At 40.8% G+C, this 14,519-nt stretch overlaps 1 protein-coding gene and 1 long non-coding RNA gene across 2 annotated transcripts; both read left to right on the top strand.

The window, feature by feature from the left end:
* The first annotated feature begins 7,713 nt into the window (after window positions 1–7,713).
* On the top strand, window positions 7,714–9,155 carry LOC106097332 (uncharacterized). Its single transcript, XR_001223601.3, has 3 exons — window positions 7,714–7,753; window positions 8,688–8,842; window positions 8,992–9,155. It is a non-coding gene; the product is annotated as an uncharacterized LOC106097332 (long non-coding RNA).
* Window positions 9,156–10,475: 1,320 nt separating this feature from the next.
* On the top strand, window positions 10,476–14,047 carry LOC112844602 (ribonuclease inhibitor-like). The gene is made up of 2 exons (XM_025904227.1): window positions 10,476–10,786; window positions 12,234–14,047. Exons 1-2 carry the CDS (start codon window positions 10,611–10,613, stop codon window positions 12,418–12,420), a joined length of 363 nt encoding a protein of 120 aa, XP_025760012.1. The 5' UTR covers window positions 10,476–10,610; the 3' UTR covers window positions 12,421–14,047.
* Window positions 14,048–14,519: the final 472 nt, after the last annotated feature.

Genomic DNA, 14,519 nt, shown 5'->3' with positions numbered 1-14,519 from the left:
CTTGTGTGTCAAACAAGTAATGCCAAGTGGTGGGAGAAAAAAGGATTTGCAATGGTGACGCTGCTGTCACATGACTCTTAAAATTTGTCTGGTAAATCAGTTTAACAAGGAAAGCCAGGGAAATCTTCTTCTTGGTACAGTGGTCTCTTTACTTTTAGAGTTTTAACTTGTTAAATTTCATCTTTTTATTTTTTTAACCCTTTACTTAGAAAAACTGTTTTACTTCTGTGGAATGCAACTTAAGGATGTTCCTTTTAACCTGTTTAAAAACAAACACAGTGCACATGGATCTTACAGTTTAAGTATTTGACCTTTCATTGGATAATTTCATTTTTCCATCCTGATGATCAGAAGAGTGTTTGAAGGTTTCAGGGATCCTTCAGAACAACAGTAAGTGTTTAAAATGACGTCTTTCAGCCCTGATGTTTCGTAGGAAAATCCAAACAGCCTCACTGGTTTTCCATAAAGAACAAAGATTTGCTCACCCAGCCTTGTGTGACGGAGACACGAGGCAGGGTGGAGTCTGTGCTACAAAGCTTTTTGTTCAGTGTACACAAACAGCTGTAGCTACAGAAAGGCAGCATGCAGAGACTCACAGTGTCTTATAATGAGAGGGCTGCTCGTCCACCTGGGCCTTACTCACAGTTTCTGTCTAAATCTCAGACTTTTATCTGATTTAGAGCTCAGTTCACATAAAGTGATAGTTGTCAGTGATTTCAACATCCATGTAGATATTAAAAATGGCAGCATTATTAACAGGATTTTCTCAAAATCCTCTCTTTCTGTGGATGTAAAAGAGTTTTCTGAAATCAGTCCAAATCACTGAGCAGGTATGAAGAACAGGTGAAACTGAAAAACCCAAATTAAACCAGATAGTAAAGCTGCTCTCTGAGACTGTCTACCTTGAGAACAGATCAATCACTGTATTATAGTACATATTTTAGGATAATAAATCTTCTGCATTTAATCTCTTATTCACATAAATGCATTGTGTTAGTTACAGGGAAATTTGGAAACTTTTTCTTTGAAATTAACAATTAAAATTTGACAAAAAACAAATAAAATATTCAGCTGATATTTTATTTCCACCTCTGCACCCCCAAACTGTTTTCTGAGTGTACGGCTGGTTTTCTTCACCACATACAACCTCTCTAGGCATTGTGTGCAGTTGTACACTAACAGGAGTCCTACTTCACAGTCCAGTGGGGGTCGAGGTGGGGGGTAATGTGTTCAGTTGTTCAGTGAGATGATCCAAATATAGCCATGCCCTTGCAGTGTCTAGAGTAGGTATATGATGCGACTAGCGGGTATAAAATCACGTGTGTAACAACAGTGAGTTTCTTCTTGGAAAACTGTCCTCTTATTTGTAGAGCTTCAAGTTTGGTGCATGGTTCACTGGTTTTCCTGGAGGACAACGTAGATAGTTTGAGCTGAACTTGGGTTTTGGTTGTGACCAAGTTATTCGCTACTTCATTAAGAATAAATGAAGAATCACTCTGTGTGTCCAGCAGAGCATAGATCAGTACTTCTTTACTTGGCTCATTTTCTGTGGATACATAAACTGGGACTATTGCAGATGTTTGTTGCTGCAGTTCCTGGACAGATGGCCACTATTTAAAGAACCAAAACATAATTTTTCACCTTGAATGAATTTCACTCTCTCAGCGAGTTGTTTCTCGGTGAGCTTACGACAGTCGTGTAAGCCGTGTCCTGCTCTTTTACAAAACACACAAGAGACCATGCGTCTTTCGGTAGAGATAGTTGTGAAGATTTTCACTGTATCTTGTCTCTTATGAATGGGTGTAGGTTGACGTTTTGTCTTCTGTTTGTCAAAGTCACTTTGTCTTATGACTTGGTATGATGTAATCGGATTACATGGAATACTTGCCTCCATTAATAGGAACATTACAAAGAAACTGAAACGTGGGAACCTTTTGTGCTCCAGCTGGTACTCTGTAGCCTTTTGGTTCCACCTCTTATTTAACCAGTCTGGTAGTTTAGCAGCAAGTCTTTGATTCTCATCACCATCATAGACAATGTTCAGATTCTTGTTATTAGTCATTGCAGATTGGCAGCTTTGTGAAAAATTCACAAACTTTCTTACCTCTGCACTATCCTTTCCTGTGACCTTTGGCAGGTGTGTAACTTGTCTCCAAAGGCCTTAGCAATGACAAAAGGCTCTCCATAACATTCATTGAGCATATTCTATGCTGCCTCATTTGAATCTTCAGAGCCAATCAGAAAATAGATATCTAAGGCTTCTTTAACAGAACCACCAACATACTTCTGTAGGAAAAATATATTTTCTGCAGTGGGAATATTATTTCTGACTATTAGAGTCTGAAAAGATGCTTTCCAGTGCTTAAACTTAAGTGAATCCCCACTAAATACCTTCTGCCACAACCTCTACAAGACCACCTGTGCTGTGCTCTCGTTGTGCACTCTCTTTGTGGTTGTGAGGTTTGATAAGCAGCATTTTTGGACTCTGTTACCTGTAAGTTTGCATGGTTTAGAGCAAGGGCGTCGATTTGGCATGGACGGAAGGGACATGTCCCCACCAATATCCAGCGATTATTGAATTGTCCCCACCAATAATTTGATCTCTTCGAGTAAAGAAAAACAAACCCGATAGAAAGAAAAAAAACGATCTGTCAACGTCTCATTCAGCCAGCGGTGCAGAAAGAGTTAAATTACGTTCTCTACTGGAGCCCTACCTCATGTGACAAATATGGCCAATGTGATTGGCTGTGCCTTTCAGGGAGCTCTGTTTAGTTTTAGCAGCGGCAATCCTGCGCTGCGAGGACCTGCAAGGAGGAGAGGAGGATGGCAGCAAAAAGGAAGAACCTGGATATAAGAAAGTATTTTTCAAAGAAACCTGTAAGTCACTTAAAGTCAAGTTCACTCATAAAATGTGTCCGTCATAATAGCGTTACAGGCAATACCAGACCACACATGCCAACCCTTCCGATTTTTCCGGGAGAATCCCGAATTTCAGTGCCCCTCCCGAAAATCTCCCAGAGCCACCATTCTCCCCAAATTCTCCCGATTTTCCACCCGGACAACAAAATTGAAAAACCATATCCTAGATTGGCTCAGCCAATTCCAGTTTCCAACAATGGCTACTACTACTGCAGCTACTTAGTATTAATATTACTCTTATTACTCTTTCTGGGTCGCGAAATAAACTTTTAACATATTTTCAGGCGAGATTGTAGGTGTGTGAACTTCAAATAACTTAAACATGTTATTGTTTGGCCTTTTTCAGTGTTTTATTTGTTCGTGAGTAAATCGGTTTGGCTGAGATTAAAATTATTAGATTAGATTAGAATAAATAAAACTTTATTAATCCCTCGGGAGGGTTCCTCCGGGGTTTTCACACAGCTGAATAAATGTCAAACAGAAAACTGATTAAACAGAATTGTGGATGGTCGAGAATCTACGCAAGCGTCCGGTTATATTTTATTTAGACAGCAAGGAGCAGACGGCAGAGGTGACGTAATTATGAAGGCTAGACCCCCCAATTTCACAGTCGCTCATTTCCGGTCTACCTGGCTTTCGGAGGACCCGGCCCACTTAGACCGCGAAGGCCGGGTCCTCAGGTGGACGCAGCCTCTGAATTTGGACACCCCCGGAACAGGCCGGTGACATTTAACTTATTTTTTTCCGATAAGTAAACACTGTAAAAACCCCTTTGAATGTCTCCCTAATTCTGAGGTCTCAAGGTTGGCAAGTATGTGCTAGGCTTTGGCCCACATCAGTCTAAAACTGTATGTAACCATGAAAAAAGTGTTGCCATGTCCACCAGGACAGTATAGTATAGACAGTATAGCATAGACTCCTTCACATAGTGGACATTGAGTTGTTGTGTGGGGCACCAGTAGTCCATGTCTGTTGCTGTAACAGTAGTTCATGTTTAGAATAAAAAATCCCAGCTCACTGATTTGATCGGGGCAATAGTGCCTAAAATGTTGCATAATTTTGCTGAGAGATCTTTTACTTTGTGGTCATCTTAGAGGAGTAGTTTTATGGCCAAAACCCACCAGGTCATTCAGTGTTCCCTTAGTGCTAATGTATCAGAGATGTTGGTGTACTATAACTGAAGTAATGTTGTTAAGTCCTTAAAGTCATATTCTTTTATTGTCATGACTTTATTTGAAGCTTTTTTTTATTTTTGTATGATACCTGATTTATATGGAATATGGCTGAAGTAAACTGAAGTCTAAAATCAGTCATTTATTTAATAGTACATTTAACATTATATAATTCACATATAAAACTATGAATTGTAATTTTAAATGGTTTAAAAGCATGTAGAACAGCATATGTAGGCAAGTATATTTCTCCTTTTTTTTTTATCAAGAAGCAAAGAAAAAAAGGAAAAAAAAAAGAAACAGCGCAGGGTTCGGTGGTTGAATCATCCGTCCCCACCAATGCCAAAACCAAATCTACGCCCTTGGTTTAGAGTGACTCTTTCTTGCTTCACTGAAACGTAGTCTTCCTCATAAACTTGTAGTTTTGCCTTTGTTGCCTTGAATCCTTTCAAATTTTCCAATCTTTCATTTTCTCTTCTTAAGTCCTCAGCTGACTTTCTCTTTGCAGCACTTTCCTCTTCTTGTCTCTTCATCACAGCTGCTTTCTCTTTTTCTCTTTGTAGCTTGTGCTCAGTTTCCTCCTTTTCCTCTAGGAGACGTTGTGACATTGCAGCAGTTTCTTGCTCTGCGGATATGCATTTGTCTTCTTCTTCAGGCATTTGCATTCTTTCTCAGTATTTCTCTTGTTCCATCATTATTTGAAGCACAGCCTTTTTGGCTTCATACTCTGCTGCAGCTTCTTGTCTTTTGGCAGATGAGCCATTAGAGATAACTGTATTGACCTTAATCAGACTATGAACTGAGGCACTAACAGAGTACAGTGGAGGAAGTAGAGGATGTGCAGTAAATACAGAGCTGGCATCAGACCATATAATCTCTTGATTTTCTCCTTTGACATTGGATGTTTTGCAAAACTACTGTAGTCACTGATGTGCATTTGTCTAGCTTGGAACTCATATCATGAGGTGGTCCATCTATTGCTCTATATTCATCATAAATATCATTAAGCTCAGCTACTTGTCTTTGTACAATGTTCATGTTACCTTCAAGAATGTCAAGCGGATCTCCTTTTATAACGGATATTTTTGCAACCCTGATTATTGCTTTTCATCTGTCATAAATAGTGTCAAAGCAATGTTGCAGCCCCTGTAATCTTTCTTTATGGAATTCTTTTCTCTTTTCTGTGAGCATGCGAGGCCTTTCACTTCTGTGTTGCTCTACTTGCACTCTCTCCAAACAGGTTTTATCCACTTGCCTTTCAGCTTGTTCTGCACTGGGAACTTCAATTTCTGTTTCATTTATTCTGACATTTTGTTTTCTTGAAATGCACTTATTACTTCATGCAAAATCTCCTTTTAACTTGACTTGAGTAATGAATTATGAACATTAGACTCATCATCAATGCAAGTTCGTTGTGACAAATTTGGTGGCGAATTTGTTTTGGGGGCCAGACAGTGTACCTAATATGTTTGACTCACGCTTAAGGACTTAAGGTATTTTGCAAGGGGAGAGTGAGAAGAGGTTTGGACCGCCTTTGATTTTTACAATTTTTTTTTATTCAAGTCCCGCCCCTACTTGATGAAACACGTAGGGGTAGGAGACTCCAAAGCAACAACAAAAGTCTCCAACATCCAGCTCAGAGCCTTTCAAACAGAGTGTGCAGATTTGTTCTCCTCACATCACATCAGACTGACAGTCTTTGTGGCCGTCTTCATCAGACTGTGCTGCAGGTCGATACCAACATCATGAAATGTTCCTCACACATCTGCCACTGTTTGATCCTCTTTAACAGAGGAAGTGTGACTGTGCTGTGATGTTTAGTCACACTCAGTGTTCATGGGGACTCTGAACAGGCTGACAGTCAAACCATCAAACTGGAGTCTTGATATGAGAACCTGCTTCAGACGCTGGACTCCAGCTTGACTCTGAAGTTGTTTTTTGAAGGATCAGAGTTCATGTTTGTCTGATGTGACAGGAAGGTATCCAGTTTCAGAAAGACATCTACTGTGATGAAGTCTACTCCCCACTGCTGTGTAATCAATTATTGTAAATGTAAATGTTATCAGGAAATGATCAGACAGCAGAGGGTTTTCAGGAAACACTGTTAAATGTTCAGTTTCTATGCCATATGTTAAAACAAGATCAAGAATGTGATTAAAGTGGTGGGTGGGTTCTTTTACATTTTGAGAGAAGCCAATTGAGTCTAATAACAGATTAAATGCGATGTTGATGCTGTCATTTTTAGCATCTACATGGATGTTAAAATCACCCACAATAATTATTTTATCTGAGCTGAGCACTAACTCAGATAAAAAGTCTGAGAAATCAGAGAGAAACTCTGTGTAAGGCCCAGGCGGACGATATATGATAACAAGTAAGACTGGTTTCTGAGTTTTACAGCTGGGGTGGACGAGGCTAAGCATCAGGCTTTCAAATGAATTAAAAGTCTGTCTGGATCTTTGGTTGATTGATAGGCTGGTATATGTAAGTGTAAGTGCTTTGGACATGTAGCACCAGTGTGCAGGAAACAGAAGGTAAATGTGGAGAGAACCATGAGTTCATACAAGGTCAGACTAAGGATGTTGGTGTTGTAACTGTGCTGGAAACCATCCACCCTACTACAGAGAGTGGAGGCAGCTGGACAGATTACAGGAACACAGTGGTTCCCTCTGTTTATGGTGGATGTGCTTTGGGCAGCCAGAAACCAACCTGTGAACAAGAAATGTAAGGAGGAGATGCATGAAAGAGCGAGGAGGTGCACAGACACTAAAATACTACGACTGATTCACTTCCTGGTGTTTAATAGGCCAATAACAGCTTTAGAAAGAAAGCATTACACCTCCAACATGGTGGAGCAAACCTCCTCACTGAGGTCACAGTTGTAGCTCAGAGCTGCTCTGATTACGTTCCTGAACCTCTCCTAACAACTCTTCTCTTTATAAAAGACTTGGGTAATGATTGTCTTCCTCCTGGAGAGTCTTCCTCACCTGACTGATGTTGTGATGAAGGCTTTTTCTTTACCATGAAAGGATCCTGGATCATCCACACGTGTCTTCTGTGGACGTCCAGGCCTTTCTCTGGTCTTTTCTTCTGTGAATGGACCAAACTGTTGACGTGTCCTCTCCTGATGTTCCTGCTCTCTCTATAATGAATCTGACTGTCTGTTTCATTCAGAGCTGCTTTCACAGGAGATCAGGGCGTCCTACATCTGTCTGTGAAACAGCTGTGATAGAAATGTGTGATTACCTTGAGTCTGTTGAAAAGGTGGGAGGAGAAAACAGCTGAAGAAACTTTTAAAATCCTCTAAATGTTTCTTTCAGCTGTAAAAACTTTATTTATGCTCCATTACAGTCCTGTACAAATGATAAACACTTTAATCATTTTGTTGATAAATATATTCATTTTAATAATGCCTGAATCTGAAACCTGGTGAAATGAGACCACGTTACTGATGGTTTCCGACAAAATCACATTCACAAACCATCAGTGTGACGCTACATTCATTCAAAGACAACGTGCTCTTATTGTGAAAATATGCCTCCTCCCCCCCTACCCACCTGTCCTGCTTCAGATGAAGTCCCGCCTCCTTCCTGGAAGCAGCTCACCTGTATGTCCGTCTTTAGTGTAGAGTGGAGCTTGTTGTTGGTGTGTGTGAAGAAACTGTAAGTTTCCTCCTTTAACAGTTTGTCTTTAGGAAATTTACTGTTTGTTCAACTCATGTTGGATTTCTTCACACAACAAAGTGTGTGTGTTTTTATTTCCGTTCTCTCCATTAAAGCCAGTGTGCAATGTTTTCCTGGCTAACGTACTTTGTGAGTTCACTCAGAGTCCACAGAGGACGCAGCGTACGTGATGACGCAACAGCACAGCTGCAGTGTTTTTGTTATGTTTTATTTATTTTTACTTTATTTTATTTCTATTTTTTCTATTTTATTATTTATTTTATTTATGTTTTATAGCCTTTACCTCTTTTACTGTCACTGTGATTAATATTTACACACCTGTCACAGCTCTTAAAAACAAGGGTGAAAAAAAGTCGTTTTAAAATAGGTATTTTCAAGCATTTAAGCTAAAAAGCAGAAAAATAACAGAAAATAAAAGTCCTGTTAATATAAAAACGGGCTTCAATGAGAAATTAGGACAAACTGCAGTAAATACTGGACTAATGTGTTCATTAATTTACTCTGGAGTAATCTGAGAAGTTGACAAATAACTGTACTGAAATAAATATTAAATAATCAGCAGACTTTTAATATGTCAGTAACACACGTGTGCTCTGAATCTAGAGGTGCTGTTCACTGTTATTTCTGTGTTAATCAAACAGGTATTTTAAGTTTCTACATGTTCAAAAATATGTTAAAACTTTACATATACATATATGTGTATATATATATATATATATATATATATATGTGTATGTGTGTGTGTGTGTGTGTGTGTATACATATTAAATTATACTGACGGGATAAACTACACACTAGAAGCATCTAGAAGAGGTTCCCAGTGGTCAGTCTGCCCTGCAGCATCAAACACACCTGGACTCCATATTTATGGTCTCTACATGTACAACAATTACTTTTATTTATCTGTTTACAGCTGAAGAAGATCAAGAAGGTTCTGAGTCCAGATTACCCAGAATGCTTTGAGAGTCGGAGAGAGGATGATAAGGAGAGGAGCAGCAGAAAGGCATTTGTGAAGATCACAGTGGAAGAAAATGAAGCAGGAGGAGCTGGCTGAGAGTCTGCAGAGCAGTAAGAGGAATCCTCTAAAGATTTAAACTGCCAGATGCATGAAACATTTACTAATGTCTCAAGAGATGAAGCAACATGTTTTAAAGATTCATTATTTTAGAAGTTAAGTCTTTATTTCCACTTAAAAGTGATATTCTACATTTATTTAGAAAACCCTGCAGTTTGTCAACGTAACCTTAAATCTACTCTGAAGAAGAAGTTCCAGTGTGTGTTTGAGGGGATCGCTAAAGCAGGAAACACAACCCTTCTGAATCAGATCTACACAGAGCTCTACATCACAGAGGGAGGGACTGCAGAGGTCAATGATGAACATGAGGTCAGACAGATTGAAACAGCATCCAGGAAACCAGACAGACCAGAAACAACAATCAGACAAGAAGACATCTTTAAAGGCTCACCTGGAAGAGATGAACCAATCAGAACAGTGCTGACCAAGGGAGTGGCTGGCATGTGGAAAACAATCTTAACACAGAAATACACCCTGGACTGGGCTGAAGACAAAGCCAACCAGGACATCCAGTTCATATTTCCGTTAACTTTCAGAGAGCTGAATGTGCTGAAAGAGGTAAAGTTCAGCTTGGTGGAACTTGTTCATCACTTCTTTACTGAAACCAAAGAAGCAGGAATCTGCAGCTTTGAAGACTTCCAGGTTGTGTTCATCTTTGATGGTCTGGATGAGTGTTGACTTCCTCTGGACTTCCACAAAACTATGATCCTGACTGATGTTACAGAGTCCACCTCAGTGGATGTGCTGCTGATAAACCTCATCAGGGGGAAACTGCTTCCCTCTGCTCATCTCTGGATAACCACACGACCTGCAGCAGCCAATCAGATCCCTCCTGAATGTGTTGACATGGTGACAGAGGTCAGAGGGTTCATTGACCCACAGAAGGAGGAGTACTTCAGGAAGAGATTCAGAGATGAGGAGCAGGCCTGCAGGATCATCTCCCACATCAAGACATCACGAAGCCTCCACATCATGTGCCACATCCCAGTCTTCTGCTGGATCACTGCTACAGTTCTGGAGGATGTGCTGAAAGCTGGAGATGGAGGACAGCTGCCCAAGACCCTGACTGAGATGTACATCCACTTCCTGGTGGTTCAGGCCAAAGTGAAGAAGGGCAAGTATGATGGAGGATCTGAGACAGATCAACACTGGAGTCCAGAGAACAGGAAGATGATTGAGTCTCTGGGAAAACTGGCTTTTGATCAGCTGCAGAAAGGAAACCTGATCTTCTATGAATCAGACCTGACAGAGTGTGGCATCGATATCAGAGCAGCCTCAGTGTACTCAGGAGTGTTCACACAGATCTTTAAAGAGGAAAGAGGACTGTACCAGGACAAGGTGTTCTGCTTCATCCATCTGAGTGTTCAGGAGTTTCTGGCTGCTCTTCATGTCCATCTGACCTCCATCAACTCTGGACTCAATCTGCTGGAAGAACAACAAACAACATCCCAGAAATCTGAAACAAGAGAATCTGCAGAGATTCACTTCTACCAGAATGCTGTGGACAAGGCCTTACAGAGTCCAAATGGACACCTGGACTTGTTCCTTCGCTTCCTCCTGGGTCTTTCACTGCAGACCAATCAGACTCTTCTACGAGGCCTGCTGACACAGACAGGAAGTAGCTCACAGACCAACCAGGAAACAGTCCAGTACATCAAGGAGAAGCTCAGTGAGAATCTGTCTACAGAGAAAAGCATCAATCTGTTCCACTGTCTGAATGAACTGAATGACCGTTCTCTAGTGGAGGATATTCAGTGGTACATGAGATTAAGAAGTCTCCCCACAGATGAATTTTCTTCTGCTCAGTGGTCAGCTCTGGTCTTCATCTTACTGTCATCAGAAAAAGATCTGGATGTGTTTGACCTGAAGAAATACTCTGCTTCAGAGGAGGCTCTTCTGAGGCTGCTGCCAGTGGTCAAAGCCTCCAACAAAGCTCTGTAAGTAAACGTGTGCTCAAAAATTTAGATTTACTTAATTTACAGTTTATCTAGGTGACCCTAACCTGGATTACCTTTCCACACAATCGTTTAATGTTTTTTATTTATTAGAAAATGAAACATGAGATTTTTTTGTGAGTGTGTCCTTGGCACAGAAGGCAGCATTTAACATTTTTAGGAGAACCCAGTGCATCGTCAGGCAGAAAAGCTCCAAGTTTTAACCTCTGAGCCACGGCTGTCAGTGTTACTCATCTCCCTCTGAGCTCAATAAAATCTCAGCTGAAGATATAATTCAATTATGGGTACATCACGTATACAGTCAATGTATATCCTCCCGAGAACAAGCCTACTCATTTATGTCCTCTTTAGTGGACAATTGTTTTTGGTATATGTCTTTTTCCAGCTATCCCATCGATTCCTGTTTTACTCAAGAGAGGACATCCTGGCATTTCCAGTGATATCGCATGTGTTTGAGTTGCGTCTTTTAGCTCCAAAGAGGCAGTACATTACCAAAAGAAATTGAACTGAAAGATAGTTGTTTCCTCAGTTCTCAGGAGAGTACCGTATCACAGATGCTCTTCAGTTTCTGGCAAATTCAAACACATACATTCCTTTTAGGTTTCCCTTTTCAGGGCCAGAAAGCAGTATTAGCTACAAACTCTGATTTTGTAAAACCTCAGGTGAGACAAAGTCCAGGCTTTTTGTTCCACAAGAGTTAAGTTAAACTTGCTAACAGACTCTGTGAAGTTGACCTGCTCGCTAGCGGGTTTTCCTCAACAAACTCTTAGTTTTGACTTCTCCCCTCCAGCTGCACCTCAATCAGTCATTTGACGCTCGCTTTTATGTCCTCATTCATAAAGTGGTTATCAAAGTTCAGAGCAGAGCCAGTTTGTTTCATTCACTGTTTTTATATGTAATATGACAGTTTTAATAATCTGCCATTCATGTAAGAACAAAGACAACTACTGGACATGGTGGATTGATTATCAGCTCAGAATCAAATCTATGGATTCATTCATAGCAACTTTTTCCTTTTTCCTCATCCAAATCAAATCTATACTAAAACATGTAAAATCTGGCTCACAAACATATAGACATCTCCATAAAAGCTCGGAAATATCTCCTTTGATGCTTTGATGCTGCCAGCTGGTTACATGCAGATATTCCAAGCTCCTGTTGCCTAAGTGACCAGCTAATGTATTTACCAGCAGGTCAGGCAGCTCTCATTGGTTGTCTCTTCAGTAGCTTACCTGAAGGTTCATCACCTGCTTAACATCGCCAGAAGTTATTTTGTCTGTATTTAATTGAAGTCATCAGATATCATTAAGGTTTTTTTGGCTTGTGAATCACTTCCAGCCTGTTTGCATCACTGGTGATTATTTAACCATCAAGGCGATTTCAACTGATCACAGATACGTTTTTCACTTTTGTTTTTTGTTTCCCTTAGACTGACCTACTGTAACCTCTCAAAGAGAAGCTGTGAAGCTCTGTCCGCAGTTCTCACCTTGCAGTCCTGTAGTCTGAGAGAGCTGGACCTGAGTAACAACGACCTGCAGGATTCAGGAGTGAAGCTTCTGTCTGCTTTAGTTGAGAGTCCACACTGTAAACTTGAAACTCTCAGGTCAGGATTTTAAATAATCATTTAAAATGTGATTTTTTAATATTGCACAAATATCTAACCTTAACAAAGTTGTTAAGTGACCTCTTTTATACTTTTTGTTTCTTTTCAAACAACTATTTGGGACTTATGTCACTAGACTGCTTCATTAGTCTGCACCACATATTCAAAAAAGCAACAAGTTAAACAGGATGTGAACTTTGCCCGAAATGCAAAAATAAAGTTTAGTCTTAGTCTTATAAAAACAGAAAAACATTTGTGAACAGAGATGGGGAAAAAAAAACATTTAGTGAGAGCTTAATACTTTTCACTCTTGGAGGCTGCAGTGAGCCTGTTTTTGACTGCAGAGCTTTTCAAAACGTGGCTGCAGGCTTGATACTGCCACTCTAAAGTCATGTTCAATGTTCAACTTGGTTTTCAATGAGGCAAGATCAGAAAAACCCACCTCACATAGATGGGACGCAGCAAACAGAAGTTGAATGCCCACAGCTCTCTGTCCTGTGTGGATACTCCCTCTCCACACCAAGCCAGAATTCACTTAGTGTTTGTGCTGCAAACCTCAGCCTAAGTGTGGAGTCAAAGTTGATCTCAATGAGCTGGTCTTCTTCAGCATAAGTAAAATCAGCAGGTACAGATGCATTAAATGGATCTCTCCCTCAGGCATACTGAGCACTGTTGTCTGGGAAGAATTTCGGAAAAAATGCTCTCAGGGAAGAGATGTGCTCTTTAAAACACAGGATCGCTTTGCTAGCTCCCACCTCACTGGGTTTGGCAAAGTTGATCAGATTCTCAAAGGAATCAACATTTGCTTCATCAAGTTGCCTGCTGTACATCTCAAGTGAATGCACTGATTTTGTCTGCCTGGATGTTTGCAGCTGCCTTGAAACTGAAGATTCAAGTCATTAAGCTTTTCAAAAAATCGATGCAATAGGCTAGCTTCATCAGGAAGTCTTCATCATTAAACTTGCTTGCAACTTTATGCATGCCTTTCTCCTATAAAACCATCTGAATTTCTTCTCTGAGCTCAAAGACTCATGTTAGCATTTTACTTGTACCAGCAGTTTTTCCTTCAGCGCGTCAATGACTTGTTCTTCAATGTCAAATGAAATATCACATGTGTGCCTTGAAACTGTGTCATTTGAGATGGGGACGGCCTTTAATTTTTCAGCACTCATCTCATTGAGCATGGTTAACACTGTATCTAAATCTGCGGGGAGTATGAGCTTCTTATGAGGCTTATTTTTTGGCTTGTTATCGGCGCTTGCCTCATTTGTCTCTCATGCTTTTCTTTTCGTAACTGTCAAATCTCTCCATTTTGACGACCATTCAAACCTGGGACAGCAGTGGATGCGCATATTATTATACCAGATTTTTTTATTCTTTTAACTGGACCGAGAAAAAACAGACTCAAGAGTGGTCAGAGCTTAAAAATCATCTTTATTCTACATTTCCGAAAAAGGAGAGCTGTAGACGCTAGCAAGCATCAAAAGGTCTAAAGCATTACAGATCGTGTATGCCTAATATAACCTGCTCCCCCTCCCCACACTACTAACAACCGTCACTTCTCTATTCTAATTGGTCCTCAGCCGGAAAAGGGTGGAGTGCCCACTCCGAGTCAGGGAGTTTAAGTATCTTGGCGTTTTGTTCACGAGTGACGGGAGAAGGGAGGTCAGAGTAGAGCCGCTGCTCCTCCACATCGAAAGGAGCCAGTTGAGATGGTTCGAGCATCTGACAAGGATGCCTTTTGGGCGCCCTCCTTGGTGAGGTGTTCCGGGCACGTCCCACCGGAAGGAGGCCCCGGGGCAGACCCAAGACACGCTGGAGACATTATATCTCTCAGTTGGCCTGGAAAAGCCTTGGTGTTCCTCCGGGAGAGGGAGGTTTGGGCTTCTCTGCTTAGGCTGCTGCCCCCACGACCCAGCCCCAGATAAGCGGAAGAAGATGGATGTTATTCTTTCTGACAAACAGACAATTATTGTTCACAGATGAATTGTTGTTTTGTGTTTTTGCAGTCTGTCAGGCTGTCTGATCACAGAGGAAGGCTGTACGTCTCTGGCCTCAGCTCTGACCTTAAACCCTTCATATCTGAGAGAGCTGGACCTGAGCTACAATCAT

Source organism: Oreochromis niloticus, unplaced genomic scaffold (genome assembly GCF_001858045.2).
Source record: "Oreochromis niloticus isolate F11D_XX unplaced genomic scaffold, O_niloticus_UMD_NMBU tig00000409_pilon, whole genome shotgun sequence".
NCBI classification, from domain to species: domain Eukaryota; kingdom Metazoa; phylum Chordata; class Actinopteri; order Cichliformes; family Cichlidae; genus Oreochromis; species Oreochromis niloticus.
Note: the sequence above shows the minus strand (reverse complement) of the source record. Positions and strands in the feature narration are given on the sequence as shown.

What these genes read in the sequence shown, in the direction of transcription:
- LOC112844602 (XM_025904227.1), top strand. Translation starts at nt 10,611, where the DNA reads ATGAGATTAAGAAGTCTCCCCACAGATGAATTTTCTTCTGCTCAGTGG. An exon ending in AAAGCCTCCAACAAAGCTCT is followed by an intron (nt 10,787 to 12,233) that starts GTAAGTAAACGT and finishes TGTTTCCCTTAG; the next exon opens with ACTGACCTACTGTAACCTCT.